The 20,305-nt window shown below is 43.6% G+C and overlaps 1 protein-coding gene across 1 annotated transcript in view; it reads right to left on the bottom strand.

Annotated features, from left to right (window-relative positions):
• The window catches only part of LOC110498192 (MAM domain-containing glycosylphosphatidylinositol anchor protein 2), a 185,227-nt gene that overhangs the window by 27,506 nt on the left and 137,416 nt on the right, over positions 1-20,305 (bottom strand). The window contains exon 10 of the mRNA XM_036955189.2: positions 13,963-14,111. Within this exon, the coding sequence (XP_036811084.1) occupies positions 13,963-14,111 (149 nt within the window). The remainder of the gene's footprint in view (positions 1-13,962; positions 14,112-20,305) is intronic.

Below are 20,305 nucleotides of genomic sequence, written 5' to 3'. Positions count from 1 at the left end.
ATAAGGATCACGGTCAATGTAGTTGTTTTTATTGTGCCTGAGAGTCTCCTAGTAGCTTGCTGGCCCGTGATCGATCTAAGTCAGCACATGGTCCTGTGTGATGACAAATGTAACTTTAAACTAATTCACATTGGGGATCGAACTTGATCATAATAAACACATTTTAAAACCCAAAACGGACACCAATTATATACTGATCAAAAATATAAATGTAACATGCCACAATTTCAATGATTTTACTGAGTTACAGTTCATATAAGGAAACTAGTCACCTTAAATAAATAAATTAGGCCCCAATCTATGGATTGATCTATCTATCTATCTATCTATTTCACATGACTGGGCAGCGGCACAGCCATGGGTGGGACAGGGCGGGAATAGTCCCACCCACTTCAGAGCCAGGTCCAGCCAATCAGAATTCGTTTTCCCCACAAAAGGGCTTTATACTCATCAGTGAAGAAGCCGGATGTAGAGTTCCTGGGCTGGCGTGGTTACATGTGGTGTGCGGTTCTGAGGCCGGTTAGACGTACTAGAAAATTCTTTAAAACGACATTTGAGGCAGCTTATGGTAGAGAAATTAACATTAAATTCTCTGGCAACTTGAGACATCTGTGGCATTGTGTTGTGTGACAAAACGGCACCATTTTAGAGTGGCCTTATATTGTTCCCAGCACTGTGTAATAATCATGCTGCGTAATCAGCTTCTTCTTTCAGCAACTTACCTGGTAAAATAAGGGGAAAAAATATACATATATTCACCGGTCAGTTGGAGGGATTATCCTGGCTCTCACTTAGCTATATGCTAGTTGGCTCTCACTTAGCTGGATGCTAGTTTGCTCTCACTTAGCTGGAAGCTAGTTTGCCCTCAATTAGCTGAATGCTAGTTTGCCCTCACTTAGCTGGAAGCTAGTTTGCCCTCAATTAGCTGGATGCTAATTTGCTCTCACTTAGCTGGATGCTAGTTTGCCCTCACTTGGCTGGATGCTAGTTTGCCCTCACTTGGCTGGATGCTAGTTTGCCCTCACTTGGCTGGATGCTAGTTTGCCCTCACTTGGCTGGATGCTAGTTTGCCCTCACTTGGCTGGATGCTAGTTTGCCATCACTTGGCTGGATGCTAGTTTGCCTTCAATTAGCTGGATGCTAGTTTGCCCTCACTTGGCTGGATGCTTGTTTGCCCTCACTTAGCTGGATGCTAGTTTGCCCTCACTTGGCTTGATGCTAGTTTGCCCTCAATTAGCTGGATGCTAGTTTGTGTGATTCTGGAGTAATGACAGATGAAGGCAACCCCTAGAGAGATTGGGGCTACGTCCTGATTATCCACTATTCTCCCTAAGTATGCACTTGTTCACTTCCAGTCATGGATTGACAAAATGGTGGAAAATCCCCCAATATTTACACCAATCTAATATTTTTTAATTCATGACTGGATGTGGACATTTAGGGAGAAGGGTGGAGAATCAGGAGGCAGCCTGGGAGTCCTCACAAGACCTCTTTCCCTCCTTTAAACACCCCATCCAGCCCAGGTTTACAATGTCTCAGAGTAGTGAACTCCCCATCCAGCCCAGGTTTACAATGTCTCAGAGTAGTGAACTCCCCATCCAGCCCAGGTTTACAATGTGTCAGAGTAGTGAACTTCCCATCCAGCCCAGGTTTACAATGTCTCACAGTAGTGAACACCCCATCCAGCCCAGGTTTACAATGTCTCACAGTAGTGAACACCCCATCCAGCCCAGGTTTACAATGTCTCACAGTAGTGAACACCCCATCCATTTCTGATTTACAATGTAGTGAATCACCGCATGGTGAGGGGGTTACACATTTTACACTAAGCACCAACATCCACCAGAACAGCTGCCTCTGTTGTCGCGGGGAACACATCTTTATGGAAGACGTTACGAGTTCCATCAACCTGACTGACAGTCGTAAGTGGCATCGTGACATTTCTTTGAGCAGTTGTAAACTGTGGCTTTTAACAGATTTACTTCATTGGGCTGGAAGGAAGTTAACTGAATTGAAGTGTCCACTTCAATTTATGGCAATTTTTCTTGTCTTTCATATTTTGTTGTTATAGTAACAGACAGGTTAAATTAGAGGGTGGGACAGAGGTAGGGGAGTGCAGACAGAAAAGACAGGACTGGGGATCAAATCCCCGCCTGCAAGGCATCATGGGTAGCGCAGAGCTGGCAGTCGCTAGACCAGACCAATGCTGTGTGAGCAGATTCTGTCATACCTGTACACTCTGTTGTACAGTACCGTCTATCACTACGGCTTTTCATTTCAGTCTTTCTTACAAATAAAACAGCCTGCCAAGAAATCTATTGTGAAACTTCATAATGAATTGTCTCTTTCATTGTGACCTACTGTTTTCGATCAATCACAAATGACACCAGCTCAACATAATGAATAGTACTTCGGGCAGACATAAAGAAAGACATTAACAAATGCATTTGAATACCGCAAGCACAGACGTGTGTGTGGATGCACACACACACACACACACACACACACACACACACACACACACACACACACACACACACACACACAAACTAGAGCTGCTATGACAATAGACTAGAAGATAGGCAATCTGTTCATGAATAGGTGACAGTTATGAAGTTGTCATACATGCGGAAGAGCAGACACCTTGTTGGAGCTGAGGTGCCACCGTGCTGGAAGCATTGAGATGAGATAAGATGCTCTAGCTCTTTGAATCTCCCAATTAACTTCTCACATGCATAGCAAACAGGTTGAAGACAGAGACATGCATCTTCAAATCAAATATTAAAGGAATAATTTCAAGCGTGTATGTTTTAATGCAATTATTAAAGGAATCATTTAAAGAGTATATGTTTTAATGCAATTATTAAAGGAATCATTTAAGCCATGTGTATTTGAATGTAATTATTAAAGGAATCATTTAAGCCATGTGTATTTGAATGTAATTATTAAAGGAATCATTTAAGCCATGTGTATTTGAATGTAATTATTAAAGGAATCATTTAAGCCATGTGTATTTGAATGTAATTATTAAAGGAATCATTTAAGCCATGTGTATTTGAATGTAATTATTAAAGGAATCATTTAAGCCATGTGTATTTGAATGTAATTATTAAAGGAATAATTTAAGCCATGTGTATTTGAATGTAATTATTAAAGGAATCATTTAAGCCATGTGTATTTGAATGTAAATATTAAAGGAATAATTTAAACCATGTATGTTTTAATGTAAAAAGCTTTCTTAATTCCCTTGTTGGTTTCTTAGTCACACGGTTCCTCTAGAACCAGCTAAGCATGTCAAATTAAACGCACCACCACATAACTCCCTCAGTCTTCAGGTACTTAGAAAAATAAACACCAGTGCACTAGTCAAAAGGGATTAGCCTCAAAATATAACAATAGGCTGAATATGAGTACAATACAATATCTAGCTTTTAGTGAGGCCCAATGTTTTCAAGTATAAAGCAATGGACTGTACTATTGCCTTGCTTGCCAGATGTATTGCGTTAGAGACAGTTGAGGACAAACACTATAAATTAACATCAAACACAACTATATTATATCACAAAAATAATCAACCGTCCTGCTGTTCACATCATTATTAGTTCTACGAACTGTACATTAGGTCAAACAAACCGTGAACGGCTCAAAAATAAAATCATTTTATTCAACATCTATATTCATATCCCGTCACTCCAAATTACAAAGAGTGACTATTTTTCAATGTATTACCAGTAATAACTCATAACGCCATCTCAATGAATTGTCTTTCCATGCCAGAGATGCAACAAAACTTGGTTATGTGGCCAACCCCCGAGCAATGTTGTGCGGCTAATCACTGTTGATCTTAGCTACGACAATTGGCACGCTCGCCATTTTCCCAGGGTGCCAAGGCCCACGTTGTCTCGTGTGACAGCTGAGTGAGTCACAGTGGGCCTGGCAGCCGACAAATAGAAGATGACTGGTCAAACCCAGAATTCAACCAATGGAGAGTGGAGCTGGTGGGAAGTGAGCGGGGGAACCTGTGAGGCCCACTTTCTCTCCTGCACGTCCCTGCTACCCAGCTAATGACATCTACATCTATTGCCTCGGCTAGCTTCCTAATTCCACATCTGCAGTTCTTACAAGGACATATTTTTCTTAAAGGGACATATTTTTCTTACCAGGACATGTTTTTCTTAAAGGGACATATTTTTCTTACCAGGACATGTTTTACTTATAGGGACATATTTTTCTTACCAGGACATGTTTTTCTTAAAGGGACATATTTTTCTTACCAGGACATGTTTTACTTATAGGGACATATTTTTCTTACCAGGACATGTTTTTCTTAAAGGGACATATTTTTCTTACCAGGACATGTTTTTCTTAAAGGGACATATTTTTCTTAAAGGGACATGTTTTTCTTAAAGGGACATATTTTTCTTAAAGGGACATTTTTTTTTTGTTGCCTGCTCTTTTATCCACACGGAGTTTGAGCCGTAGAGATGTACAATACTACAGTATGTGCTCTAAGAATGTATCTATGGTTTCAGCATGAAACCAAGGCTGGATTGTTATAGAGAAAGGATGTATGATCATTATGAGAGGATAACCAGACATTATAAGGGTCATACAGTACATGCATGTCACAAGTCTTATAACAACATTATAACAGCATTCCAATGCATTATACCTGCAGGAAAGTAAAGGGTTACCAATTATGCATACATATACTGTAGGCATAGGCCTGTGTCACTCAAGAGACAAAACTCATGTGTAGTGTAAATGGCATTAGCATGTACTTTACTAACACCCCTAACATCTAAAAGAGCACTACACTGCTCTTCCGCTCCAGTTTAGGTCCCATGTTGCTGAGATGTTAGGAAGTTATCAGTTCAGTCTGCCGTTCAAACACTTCACCCCCAGAAGCACAAGGGACCGTCGACCTAATCTGAGACAGCACTTGACTTTTAACACATCCTCCAGCATGAGCACGACCCTTGGCATCCTCCTTCTGATACCTCCTCCTCACTCCTCTAGCCTCCTCCTGCCTGCTCCTGCCTCCTCCAGTCTCTTCCTGCCTCCAATTGCCACCTCCTGTCTCCTCCTGCCTCCTCCAGCTTCCTCCTTCCTGCCACCTCCTACCCCACCTTCTCCTCGTGCCTCCTCCTGTCTACCCCTACTTCCAGCAGCATCTTCCTGTCTCCTCCTGCCTCTTCCAACCTCCTCCAGCCTCTTCCAACCTCCTCGTCTCCTCCATTTCCCCCCTGCTTCCAACAACATCCTCCTGACTCCACCTGTTTCCTCCTGTCTCCCCCTGCTTCCAACAGCCTCCTCCTGTCTCTTCCAACCTCCTCTAGCCTCATCCAGCCTCCTCCAGTCTCCTCCTATCCCACCAGCCTCCTCCTGCCTCATCCAGCCTCCTCCAGTCTCCTCCTATCCCACCAGCCTCCTCCTCCTGCCTCATCCAGCCTCCTCCTATCCCACCAGCCTCCTCCTGCCTCCACCAGCCTCCTCCTATCCCACCAGCCTCCTCCAGTCTCCTCCTATCCCACCAGCCTCCTCCAGCCTCCTCCAGTCTCCTCCTATCCCACCAGCCTCCTCCTCCTGCCTCCTCCTGCCTCCTCCAGTCTCCTCCTATCCCACCAGCCTCCTCCTCCAGCCTCCTCCAGTCTCCTCCTATCCCACCAGCCTCCTCCTCCTGCCTCCACCAGCCTCCTCCTCCAGCCTCCTCCAGTCTCCTCCTATCCCACCAGCCTCCTCCTCCTGCCTCCACCAGCCTCCACCAGCCTCCTCCTCCTGCCTCCTCCAGTCTCCTCCTATCCCACCAGCCTCCTCCTCCTGCCTCCACCAGCCTCCACCAGCCTCCTCCTCCAGCCTCCTCCAGTCTCCTCCTATCCCACCAGCCTCCTCCTCCTGCCTCCACCAGCCTCCACCAGCCTCCTCCTCCAGCCTCCTCCAGTCTCCTCCTATCCCACCAGCCTCCTCCTCCTGCCTCCACCAGCCTCCACCAGCCTCCTCCTCCAGCCTCCTCCAGTCTCCTCCTATCCCACCAGCCTCCTCCTCCTGCCTCTACCAGCCTCCACCAGCCTCCTCCTCCAGCCTCCTCCAGTCTCCTCCTATCCCACCAGCCTCCTCCTCCTGCCTCATCCAGCCTCCTCCAGCCTCCTCCAGTCTCCTCCTATCCCTCCAGCCTCCTCCTCCTGCCTCCACCAGCCTCCTCCAGCCTCCTCCAGTCTCCTCCTATCCCACCAGCCTCCTCCAGTCTCCTCCTATCCCACCAGCCTCCTCCTCCTGCCTCCACCAGCCTCCTCCTCCTGCCTCCACCAGCCTGACATTTCATTTCCTACAACGCTGACCTTTATATTCAAACATCAGCAGCGAGGGAATACATATGCCTGTTTTGTTCATCCTCTCCAGTGTGTATGGCAGAGACTCAGACACAGCCATAAAATTGGGCGAATTAAATTGTAAAAGCGCAGATGTTATTTGGCTTGTTTTGAAGATTTACCTGCAATGTGGGCAGAGGTAGAGAAGGTAACAGCCATTCATTTTCCATGTCATGTTCATTCCCACTGTTATGTTATGGTGGTCATATTATGATCATAATCGGACTCAATGCCTATGTCCTCAATACAAATGCACCCACCTTTCCCCATTTACTGCTTAGAGATGCTGAGAGAGAGTAGATCATACTGATCATGTTATGTATGGTTATATACACAGTCAGACAAAATGCCATGTCATCCACCAAACATTACCAGTCAAACGTTTGAACACACCTACTGTACTCATTCAAGGGTTTTTCTTTATTTGTACTATTTTCTACATTGTAGAATAATAGTGAAGACATTCAAACTATGAAATAACACATATGGAATCATGTAGTAACCAAAAAAGTATTTAAAAAATGTCAAATATATTTTATATCCTTCAAAGTAGCCACCCTTTGCAGTTCAGTTGTGTTGTGTCAAGGTAGGTGTGGTATACAGAAGATAGCCCTATTTGGGAAAATACCAAGTCCATAGTATGGGAGAGAACTTTAACATTACTTTAAGACATGAAGGTCAGTCAATCCAGTAAATGTCAAGAACTTTGAAAGTTTCTTCAAGTGCAGTCTCAAAAACCATCAAGCGCTATGATGAAACTTGATTGGGCCAAGAAACATTAGCAATGGACATTAAACCGGTGGAAATCTGTCCTTTGGTCTGATGATTTTAGATTTTTGGTTCCAACCGCCGTGTCTTTGTGAGACGCAGAGTGGATGAACGGATGATCTCCACATGTGTGGTTTCCACTGTGAAGCATGGAGGAGGAGGTGTGATGGTGTGGGGGTGCTTTGCTAGTGACACTGTCAGTGATTTATTTAGAATTCAAGGCACTCTTAACCAGCATGGCTACCACAGCATTCTGCAGGGATACACAATTCCATCTGGTTTGTGCTTAGTGGGACTATCATTTGATTTTCAACAGAAAAATGTCCCAACACACCTCCAGGCTGTGTAAGGGCTATTTGACCAAGAAGGAGAGTGATGGAGTGCTGCATCAGATGACCTGGCCTTCACAATCACCTGACCTCAACCCAATTGAGATGGTTTGGGATGAGTTGGATCGTAGAGGGAATGAAAAGCAGCCAACAAGCTCTCAGCAAATGCGGGAACTCTTTCAAGACTGTTGGAAAGGCATTCCAGGTGAAGCTGTTTGAGAGAATGCCAAGAGTGTGCAGAGCTGTCATCAAGGCAAAGGATGGCTACTTTGAAGAATCTAACATATAAAATAGATGTTGATTTGTTTAACACATTGTTATTTCATAGTTTTGATGCCTTCACTATTATCCTACAATGTAGAAAATGGTAAAAAAAATAAAGAAAAACACTTGAATAAATAATGTGTCCAAACTTTTAACTGACACGGAGATTAGGTAGCCTCATGGTTAGAGCATTGGGCCAGTAACCAAAAGGTTGCTTGATCGCATCCCGGGGCTGACAGGGTAAAAATCTGCTCCTGAGCCAGGCAGTATTCCCCGGGTGCCGTGGATGTCAACTAAGGTAGAATTTCAGAGGGGTTGCTTTAAATGCGGAAGACACATTTCAGTTGAATACATTCATTTGGACAACTGACTAGGGATCCCCCTTTTATTGTACATGTATGTCTTTTTCTATTTTTATGTGTGCTTGTTTTAAAATAGTCAAATTAATAAGCTAAACTATTCCCTCACATTCTGCTCTGTCCCTTTTGTATTCTGCTAAGCAATGTATGTTGCCTGTTGGAGGTAAAACTGTGTTGCCATGGCAACGAGCCTCACTTCTCATTCATGCCATCATCATGCCAAATCCTGTTGTAGAAAGGAGGAGAGAGGGAGAGAATAGAAGAGAGAAAGAGACAGAGGAAGAAAGAGAGGGAAGAGAGAGAGAATGAGAGAAATAGAGAGAGCGAGAAAGAGAAAGAAAGAGAGAAGAACAGATAAAAGGGTAGAGAACCAGAACAAGAATGAGAGAGAAAGACAGAAGAGAGAAAGCGGGAGAGAGAGAAGAGACGAGAGAAAGAGAGAAAAACAGATAGAAAGGGAGAGGGAGATAGAGAAGGAGAGAGAGAAGAGAGAGAAGAAAGATTCCTTCTCATGGATTCCTCCTCATCCTCATCCTCTTGTCTTTCACTTTCCTCCTCTGCGATTCATCAGGATACAGCAGCTCATCCTCAAATCCACCGGAGACCAGGGGGAAATCATTTACTCTGAGTAAATAATAATCTGGGGAGAATTCAATCCAAGGCCTCTCTCTCGGACGCAGCAAACACACCACTAAATAATTCAAACAGCACCAATTAGCCTTGAGTTAGTTCTAATCTGTTTGACCAATACTCAATTTTTTCCTCCTTCACGCGAATACTGACATGACGGCGAACGTACAGTCAATCTGTGATGATGAAACAGAATGTATAGTCAAGTCTGTGATGATGATGAAGGCTGATAAATGGCGAGGCTGACGACTAAGCTATGAGCACTCGAAGGCCAAGGCGGGGAAACAGCGGGCGACTTGGCCGTTGCATTTCTCCTCGATGCTGTGTCAGGACGTATAGACACAGAGTCCTCCTTTCTTTTATGCCGAAAGCTTGTTGCGGTAGTAGGGTTGTCGGTAGCAGGGTTGTCGGTAGCAGGGTAGTAGGGTTGTCAGCAGTAGGGTTGTCGGCAGTAGAGTTGTCGGCAGTAGGGTTGTCAATATTAGGGTTGTCGGCAGTAGGGTTGTTGGGCAGCAGGGTTGTCGGGCAGCAGGGTTGTCGGGCAGCAGGATTGTCGGGCAGCAGGGTTGTCGGCAGTAGGGTTTTGTCTGCAGTAGGGTTTTGTCGGCAGTAGGGTTGTCGGGCAGCAGGGTTGTCGGGCAGCAGGGTTGTCGGGCAGCAGGGTTGTCGGGCAGCAGGGTTGTCGGCAGTAGGGTTTTGTCGGCAGTAGGGTTTTGTCGGCAGCAGGGTTGTCGGGCAGCAGGGTTGTCGGCAGTAGGGTTTTGTCGGCAGTAGGGTTTTGTCGGCAGTAGGGTTTTGTCGGGAGTAGGGTTTTGTCTGCAGCAGAGTTGTCGGGCAGCAGGGTTGTCGGCAGTAGGGTTTTGTCGGCAGTAGGGTTTTGTCGGGAGTAGGGTTTTGTCTGCAGCAGAGTTGTCGGGCAGCAGGGTTGTCGGCAGTAGGGTTTTGTCGGCAGTAGGGTTTTGTCGGGAGTAGGGTTTTGTCGGGAGTAGGGTTTTGTCTGCAGCAGAGTTGTCGGGCAGCAGAGTTGTCGGGCAGCAGGGTTGTCGGCAGTAGGGTTTTGTCGGCAGTAGGGTTTTGTCGGGAGTAGGGTTTTGTCTGCAGTAGAGTTGTCGGCAGTAGGGTTTTGTTGGCAGCAGGGTTGTCGGGCAGCAGGGTTGTCGGGCAGTAGGGTTTTGTCGGCAGTAGGGTTTTGTCGGCAGTAGGGTTGTGATTTTCCTGTGTTTTATACATATTTCCACACCATGAGGTTGGAATAATACTGTGAAATGTTGAAAATGATGATAACACCCTTTTAGTGTAAGAGCTGTTTGAAAAGACGGCCTGAAATGTCAACTTGTTTTGGGGTTTTCTGCCAATAACAGCTCATTTTCAGGTTACAGATCCCTCTCATTAGGCTCCTACAATTAGGCCCCTCACTCAGACCACTACTAGACAGTCTTATCAAAATTCTTGCTTAAGTATATATATTTAGCTAATAAGCTATTCTTGACCATTTTAATAGAAAACAATCACAGTAAGGTACTTAAGGAAAAGCAGCCAACAAGTGCTCAGCATATGTGGGAACTCCTTTAAGATTGTTGGAAAAGCATTCCAGGTGAAGCTGGTTGAGAGAATGCCAAGAGCTTGCAAAGGGTGGCTACTTTGAAGAATCTCAAAGATGAAATATATTTTGATTTGTTTAATACTTTTTGGGTTACTACATGATTCCATTAGTGTTATTTCATAGTTTTGATGTCTTCACTATTCTACAATGTAAATACTTATGTGAACATATTGTAATAGGCAATGTAACCCTATTATGTACGGCAAGGACAAGAAAAGCGGTTTGTGGCATGGATATTTTACGAGTACTTCTAACTCTAACAGGGGGAGTGAATGTTGTAAAGGGGAGTGTGAATTAGTTGTCACACATTGCCTTGTTAACATGCTAGATGAATTGCAGGTACTTAACGAGAGAACGACCGCCTCGACTATTATACTTAGCAAGACGTCACGATGTGTGAAGTCGAGGCAAAGTCCGCTGAGCTGTCAAGAGTTTAATACGCTGTTAGCAGCCATGTGTCAAATATCAGCCTGGGTGAGATTCTGAGAATGGGGAGTTGGGAAGGAGAGAAATAGGGAGAGAGAGAGAGAGAGAGAGGAGAGAGAGAGATGGAAGAGAAGTCCCCATTGATGAAATTAAGCGGATAAACAGTATGGGGGCACGGGAATCAGAGGCGTATACGGGGTGCACGATTAGATAAGGGCATCCTGCTTGGTCGCCCGATCGGAAACAGCCAACATTAGGACACCGCGGGGGCTCCCATCCTATCATCAGCAGGAGTGAGGGGCGGAACGAGGCTACACCTCTGGGCCCCCTAACTAAAAGAGAGGGAGCATGGAGAGAGAGCGTGACGGAGGAAGTTATCCCCCTACCTCCTTCCTCCTCACCGTCTCTCCCTCCCTTTCTTCCTCAGAATGACTGAATGGGATGCTACTTCCTACTTGCTGTAACACTGGGGCCATATAATTGCAACCCTTCTAGGTAGCCTGGGATGATCCCCGAACCCCCAAATGGCTTAACCCATCTGGTATCTGATCAGCTTCTGTTATCAACGATGAGAACAGAAGATAGAGATACATAGGCTTAGTTAGCCCGGTCTCTGCCAACGCCAAATCCTCCCCAGCTGAAGTGACTCTGTTATTGGTCAGCTAATAACTAGAAGAATGAATCAGCATGTCCTTGGACCACTGCGTATAATAATGGCAGCGTCTCATCATCGAGGTAGCTATACTGTATGATTTCCTCACTACGTAAAGTGTCTTGTGTCCGTGATGCCAAAGCCATGATGTTGGAATGGTGGAAGTGATTAAAAAGTGAAAGGAGAGTTTCATTATTCATCAAAACAATGCTATTAAACGACACACAATACAGACAGAATAACAGCAGACCGATTCTGCTCAAACAATAGGACTTGTTATCTGTCATTTTGGCAAATTGTTGGATTTACACACACACACACACGCGCACATACACACACACACACACACACACACACACACACACACACACACACACACACACACTACACACACACACACACACACACACACACACGCACACACACACACGCACACACACACCACACACACACGCACACACACACACACGCACACTACACACACTACATACATCACCCACTAGGAGAGTGAACTTAACTCTGCAGTCAGTCCAGTCTGCCCTTAGGAGGGTTAAGTTAAACCCCATGCAGGCTGGTGTCCTGGAAATGTCATGTGTGAGCCACTAAACAGAAAAGAGAGAGAGAGCTATAGCAGAGAGAGCGAGAGAGGTAAGAGGGGAATCGGAGAGAGAGAGCAATAGTAGAGAGAGAGAGAGAGAGATAATGAGGGATCGGAGAGAGAAGAGAGAGAAAGAGTGAGAGAGAAGAGAGAGAGGAGAGAGAGAGAGAAAAAAAGGGAGTGCGAGAGCAGAGGGGAGGATTGACCAGCCAGGCAGAAAGGAGGAGAGGAGGGAAGGGGAACAGGGGAACAGCAGGTACCAAATCCAGGCAGAGAGGAGAGAGCAGAGACCAGCCATGCCTCCATGATGGATGGGCCTCATCCAGGAAACCACTGTACTGAACCTGGCAAAGAAAAGCACAATAAAAGCTCTAGATAATGTGCTACCATCGCCAAAGACAGCCGGTTAGAGAGCGTTATCCATTAAACAAGAAAGGGGCTGACAGGGACAGTGACAACCGGGCACCTGCAATGTGATGAGTCTGAAAGAGTCCATCAAGGCTCGTCCTCTTTTTACCCAGCAGCCACCTCTCCTCCCCCACTGACAGATGCTGGTTGTGTGGTTTTCAGACGCGTCTCACGCACATGTAATCACGGCCCACACAGCTAACCTCTGTTCCAGCGAATTCCATCACTGGTTCCTCACTGAACACCTTATCTTATTTGGGCAGCTCTTCCCCTCTGGGTGAAGTTGTTAATTAGTTTCTTGCCCTCACTCCTTTCCTGTTCTTTCTTCCCCCCTCCCATCCTCCTCCTCTCCTTCACCTCCTGCTCTTAGCCAGGTGTCTGCTATGTTGCTGACTCTTATATCGCAACGACTGTCAAGTCCCTTTCCCTATGCACACCTAGCAAGAAGAAGGAACTGAGAAACAATAGCTAGCTGCTTTTCACAATGCTTTGTGGCGAATGAACACAAGTGGTTCACTCAGAACGGAGCTGATACAGATATGGATGCACCACCTCCCAGGTGAAAAGACACCCGGCTCGAGTGTTTTATAAACAGTCCTGCGAGTCTGAAAGAATCTGTGCAGCCAGTGAAAATGTGCTTCACTGTGCTGAAAATATCGCTGAGCGTGTCGTGTGAGAGAAAGTCGACCCCAATATGTGGAGCCACTGGGCAGAACACCTGACGTTGTATACAGAACCTAAATAAATAAATGAAATAAAAGTCTAAATGTCCTCAGTGCCCTGCAGTGATGACTAACAGCATGCAAGACTGGGAAGTTTGTTTTGAAATAAATAAGGAAAAAATTAGTTGAATGTTTTTATTTGACTTAGTGTTGACTTTGAGCGCCGGTGGGTGGCGACCAGGCAATGACAAAACCTGACGGGGAATAAATCATGCCGTGTGACGCCATTAGAAGTGGCTGAGGACTCTGTCATTCCAGCTGTGCGCTGACAGTGCTGAAGGTGAGGGAGAAGTAATGGTGAACGGAGAAGACGGCATTGACAACCGGAATGCCATCCCTAACCGGAACACCACAGACAAGGAGGAGGGTGGGGGTTTGCTTAAAATAAATTAAATGCTTTCAGCTAGTTCGTCTATAAAGGGGGGGGGGGGTGACCCCCAACAGCAGAATGCCACACACAGTCAGAAAGGACAAATTCTAATGTCTTCACAAGTACATCAAGCACAGGCATTTAGCAGGATTGAATATGTTAGATCTCAGGATCATATTTCTGCAATGACTACAGTATATTCTTGGTGTTTAGCTCTATCTGCAAAAAAAATTAAAAATACTGCAAAATAAGGACATTTGCTGCAATGAATACTGTCAAAGTCACTACTTGGCTAGAATGACAAAACCTCATTCACTCTCATGGGTGACAACAGAAGGAGGAAGTACTGTGTGCTACAGACAATTGCTCTCGCCTTTGAGACAAAAGTAGACCTTAAAAAGGTGAAACTTTGACAAAACCTAGAGCATGAAAAGTCCAGGTGAAGGTCTAACTGGCCCTGCTCACCTGTTTGATCCCCAGTCGGTAGGCCACGATGCGGTCCACAGACAGCGGGTTCTGCTGGGTCCACTGTAGCTTGAAGCCGTAGACCCTGGGCCGGTTCTGCCACAACGCACTGTACGTGTCATAGTAGAACTCTGGGGCATAGGCCCTCCCTGTAACAGAAAACAAAAGCTGGTTTTAGCATGGGCGCTTGTATTTGTCCTATTGTAGACAGTGTACACAGAGTAAACGAAAACGTAAAGGACACCTTCCTAATATCGAGTTGCACCACCCCCCATATGCCCTCAGAACAGCCTCCATTTGTTGGTGCACCGTACTCTTTCACACCTAAACATGTCTTCTTGTGGATATACAGTGCCTTGAGAAAGTATTCGGCCCCCTTGAACTTTGCGACCTTTTGCCACATTTCAGGCTTCAAACACAAAGATATAAAACTGTATTTTTTTGTGAAGAATCAACAACAAGTGGGACACAATCATGAAGTGGAATGACATTTATTGGATATTTCAAACTTTTTTAACAAATCAAAAACTGAAAAATTGGGCGTGCAAAATTATTCAGCCCCTTTACTTTCAGTGCAGCAAACTCTCTCCAGAAGTTCAGTGAGGATCTCTGAATGATCCAATGTTGACCTAAATGACTAATGATGATAAATACAATCCACCTGTGTGTAATCAAGTCTCCGTATAAATGCACCTGCACTGTGATAGTCTCAGAGGTCCGTCAAAAGCGCAGAGAGCATCATGAAGAACAAGGAACACACCAGGCAGGTCCGAGATACTGTTGTGAAGAAGTTTAAAGCCGGATTTGGATACAAAAAGATTTCCCAAGCTTTAAACATCCCAAGGAGCACTGTGCAAGCAATAATATTGAAATGGAAGGAGTATCTGACCACTGCAAATCTACCAAGACCTGGCCGTCCCTCTAAACTTTCAGCTCATACAAGGAGAAGACTGATCAGAGATGCAGCCAAGAGGCCCATGATCACTCTGGATGAACTGCAGAGATCTACAGCTGAGGTGGGAGACTCTGTCCATAGGACAACAATCAGTCGTATATTGCACAAATCTGGCCTTTATGGAAGAGTGGCAAGAAGAAAGCCATTTCTTAAAGATATCCATAAAAAGTGCTGTTTAAAGTTTGCCACAAGCCACCTGGGAGACACACCAAACATGTGGAAGAAGGTGCTCTGGTCAGATGAAACCAAAATTGAACTTTTTGTCAACAATGCAAAACGTTATGTTTGGCGTAAAAGCAACACAGCTCATCAACCTGAACACACCATCCCCACTGTCAAACATGGTGGTGGCAGCATCATGGTTTGGGCCTGCTTTTCTTCAGCAGGGACAGGGAAGATGGTTAGAATTGATGGGAAGATGGATGGAGCCAAATACAGGACCATTCTGGAAGAAAACCTGATGGAGTCTGCAAAAGACCTGAGACTGGGACGGAGATTTGTCTTCCAACAAGACAATGATCCAAAACATAAAGCAAAATCTACAATGGAATGGTTCAAAAATAAACATATCCAGGTGTTAGAATGGCCAAGTCAAAGTCCAGACCTGAATCCAATCGAGAATCTGTGGAAAGAACTGAAAACTGCTGTTCACAAATGCTCTCCATCCAACCTCACTGAGCTCGAGCTGTTTTGCAAGGAGGAATGGGAAAAAAATTCAGTCTCTCGATGTGCAAAACTGATAGAGACATACCCCAAGCGACTTACAGCTGTAATCGCAGCAAAAGGTGGCGCTACAAAGTATTAACTTAAGGGGGCTGAATAATTTTGCACGCAGGATTTTTCAGTTTTTGATTTGTTAAAAAAGTTTGAAATATCCAATAAATGTCGTTCCACTTCATGATTGTGTCCCACTTGTTGTTGATTCTTCACAAAAAAATACAGTTTTATGTCTTTATGTTTGAAGCCTGAAATGTGGCAAAAGGTCGCAAAGTTCAAGGGGGCCGAATACTTTCGCAAGGCACTGTATATATATATTTATATATGGAGAGCACTGTCGCTGTAGCCCCTGAAGCTTTACTTTTCCCAATGATGCCCACAAATAGAACACGCAGAAAGAAAGCCAGTGGTTCAAAGAATGCACTGACACAAAACTACGCAGTAAAGAAGAAGAGGGCTAAAAAGCTGACAAGCCATGGAAAACAGCTTAGCGAAAAAAGACCTGTCTGGTTCTTGAAACCTAACTTGTAACTAGAGAGGCAGGAAGAGGTGCACAGGAGCTTTAGAGTGTGACTATTAACACACAGCGTAATGGATTAGACGTTAATGTGACATTGAGGAGCTGTCTATCTATCACGCGTATTTGATGTTACAGTGTGTCGTGAACCAACAACGTATCAGCGTCTCACATTCCAGCTTTGTGAGTTAGATTAATCATTATAGCTATGTGAGTTAGATGAATCACTGTAGCTATGTGAGTTAGATGATCATTATAGCTTTGTGAGTTAGATGAATCACTGTAGCTATGTGAGTTAGATGAATCACTGTAGCTATGTGAGTTAGACGAATCATTATAGCTTTGTGAGTTAGATGAATCACTGTAGCTATGTGAGTTAGATGAATCACTGTAGCTATGTGAGTTAGATGAATCAGTATAGCTTTGTTAGTTAGATGAATCACTGTAGCTATGTGAGTTAGATTAATCATTATAGCTATGTGAGTTAGATGATCATTATAGCTTTGTGAGTTAGATGATCATTATAGCTTTGTGAGTTAGATGAATCACTGTAGCTATGTGAGTTAGATTAATCATTATAGCTATGTGAGTTAGACAAATCATTATAGCTTTGTGAGTTAGATGAATCACTGTAGCTATGTGAGTTAGATGAATCACTGTAGCTATGTGAGTTAGATGAATCATTATAGCTTTGTTAGTTAGATGAATCATTATAGCTTTGTTAGTTAGATTAATCACTGTAGCTATGTGAGTTAGATTAATCATTATAGCTATGTGAGTTAGATGATCATTATAGCTTTGTGAGTTAGATGATCATTATAGCTTTGTGAGTTAGATGAATCACTGTAGCTATGTGAGTTAGATGAATCACTGTAGCTATGTGAGTTAGATGATCATTATAGCTTTGTGAGTTAGATGAATCACTGTAGCTATGTGAGTTAGATGAATCACTGTAGCTATGTGAGTTAGATGAATCAGTATAGCTTTGTTAGTTAGATGAATCACTGTAGCTATGTGAGTTAGATGAATCATTATAGCTATGTGAGTTAGATGATCATTATAGCTTTGTTAGTTAGATTAATCACTGTAGCTATGTGAGTTAGATTAATCATTATAGCTATGTGAGTTAGATGATCATTATAGCTTTGTGAGTTAGATGATCATTATAGCTTTGTGAGTTAGATGAATCACTGTAGCTATGTGAGTTAGACAAATCATTCTAGCTTTGTGAGTTAGATGAATCACTGTAGCTATGTGAGTTAGATGAATCATTATAGCTTTGTGAGTTAGATGAATCACTGTAGCTATGTGAGTTAGATGAATCACTGTAGCTATGTGAGTTAGATGAATCACTGTAGCTATGTGAGTTAGATTAATCATTATAGCTATATGAATTAAAATAATCATTATAGCTATGTGAATTAAATATATAATTATAGCTGTGCGTTAGATTCATCATTATACTGTAGCTATCTGAGATAGATAAATCATTAGAGCTATGTGAGATAGATAAATCAGAGCTATGTGACATAGATAAATCATTAGAGCTATGTGAGATAGATAAATCATTAGAGCTATGTGAGATAGATAAATCATTAGAGCTATGTGAGATAGATAAATCATTAGAGCTATGTGAGATAGATAAATCATTAGAGCTATGTGAGATAGATGAATCAAATCAAATTGTATTAGTCACATGCGCCAAATACAACCTTATAGTGAAATGCTTACTTACAAGCCCCTAACCAACAATGCAGTTTTAAAAAATACAGATAAGTATAAGAAATAAAAGTAACAATTAATTAAAGAGCAGCAGTAAAATAACAATAGCAAGAATATATACAGGGGAGTTCCGGTAGAGAGTCAATGTGTGGGGGCACCGGTTAGTTGAGGTAATATGTACATGTAGGTAGAGTTATTAAAGTGACTATGCATAGATGATAACAACAGAGAGTAGCAGCGGTGTAAAGATGGGGGGCAATGCAAATAGTCTGGGTAGTCATTTGAATCATTCTAGCTATGTGAGTTAGATGAATCATTCTACTGTAGCTATGTGAGTTAGCTGAATCATTCTGGCTATGTGAATTAGATGAATCATTCTACTGTAGCTATGTGAGTTAGCTGAATCATTCTAGCAATGTGAATTAGATTAATCATTCTAGCTATGCGAGTTAGATTAATCATTCTAGCTATGTGAGTTAGATTAATCATTCTACTGTAGCTATGTGAGTTAGCTAAATCATTCTAGCTATGTGAATTAGATGAATCATTCTAGCTATGCGAGTTAGATGAATCATTCTAGCTATGTGAGTTAAATGAATCCGTTTCATATCTTGACATGAATGTGACATTAATATCTAATATCTCATATATTGGCAGGTAGCCTAGTGGTTAGAGCGTTGGGCCAGTAACTGAAAGATTGCTAAATCAAATCCCCGCGCTGACAAGGTAAAAATTTGTCGTTCTGCCCCTGAACAAGGCAGTTAACCCACTGTTCCTAGGCCGTCATTGTAAATAAGAATTTGTTCGTAATCCTTATTTACAATGACGGCCTACCAAAAGGCCTCCTGTGGGGACGGGGGCAAGTATTGGAAATACAAAATAAATGAAATAAAAATATAGGACAAAACAGACATCACAACAAGAGAGACAACAGAACACTACATAAAGAGAGACCTAAAGACAACAACATTGCATTGCACCAACACATGACAACACAGCAAAGTAGCAACACAACATGACAACGACAACATGGTAGCAACACAACATGGTAGCAGCACAAAACATGGTACAAACATTATTGGGCACAGACAACAGCACAAAGGGCAAGAAGGTAGAGACGACAATACATCACGCAAAGCAGCCACAACTGTCAGTATGAGTGTCCATTATTGAGTCTATGAATGAAGAGATTTGAGATAAAACTGCCCAGTTTTATAAGCTACAAGATTAGACTCAGCAGGGACTGGACCCAGAGTGACCTCTCCTATCTGACCCCTCCTTTAGCCACACAGTCGAAGGGTCACCAGGTGGTGGGTAGCTTACACACTCCAGTCTAATCTTACCTGTCCACACACACACACTCCAGTCGAATCTTACCTGTCCCCACACACACAGGCACACACGCACACACACACGCACACACACGCACACCCACAGTCCCTGTCCAAACAGAGGTACTACACACTCTGAACTCTACACGGTTATCCAGTGGGTGTTACAAAATAACTTAACGTATGGTGAAACATTTGAGTCATTTAGCCTATTAGGTAAGGCTGATATGAGGGATGAGAACCATGGTTTTTAAGTAAGGCTTTGGTCTTTGGTAACTGGGACGTGAAGCCACATTTTTCCGTGGGCGGAGAGCTGAGCTGCAGCTACAGCAGAGTCCAGCCTCACAGTTAAACCCTGTCATCAATATTTCACAACCAACTCCTCAGAAATGTGAAGCTGTCATCTTGTCAAGCATTCATTACCAGCCACTACCACAGCAATGTTACTGCTATGCTAGAGATTCATTACCAGCCACTACCACAGCAATGTTACTGCTATGGTAGAGATTCATTACCAGCCACTACCACAGCAATGTTACTGCTATGGTAGAGATTCATTACCAGCCACTACCACAGCAATGTTACTGCTATGCTAGAGATTCATTACCAGCCACTACCACAGCAATGTTATTGCTATGGTAGAGATTCATTACCAGCCACTACCACAGCAATGTTATTGCTATGGTAGAGATTCATTACCAGCCACTACCACAGCAATGTTACTGCTATGCTAGACATTCATTACCAGCCACTACCGTAGCAATGTTACTGCTATGCCGCAGATTCTGCTATCATGCAATCAGAAGGCACCCAGAACGTGTGCACATTGTAACGTCTGTCACGAGACACACACGCTAGCAGATAGCAAAATACTTCCATTCTTTGCGCTAACGCTAGTTAGAATTGGCTTGCGAAACTACCTCTAACTTCCTTCATACTGGACACAGAGACATAAAAATAGTACCCACAAGTTCATGTGATATTGGGGAAGTAGATAAAAGGACCTCCTTGCCACAATCCTGAAGTATCTCTTTATGGTTTGTCAACAACTTGCTTTCATGTGACTGAACTCCTCAAAAGAAAAGCACAGAAATATCAAAC

The sequence above is a fragment of the Oncorhynchus mykiss genome, chromosome 19 (assembly GCF_057628025.1).
Source record: "Oncorhynchus mykiss isolate SJ-2025 chromosome 19, ASM5762802v1, whole genome shotgun sequence".
NCBI classification, from domain to species: domain Eukaryota; kingdom Metazoa; phylum Chordata; class Actinopteri; order Salmoniformes; family Salmonidae; genus Oncorhynchus; species Oncorhynchus mykiss.
The sequence above is the reverse complement of the archived record's forward strand: the minus strand, read 5'-3'. Positions and strand labels throughout refer to the sequence as shown.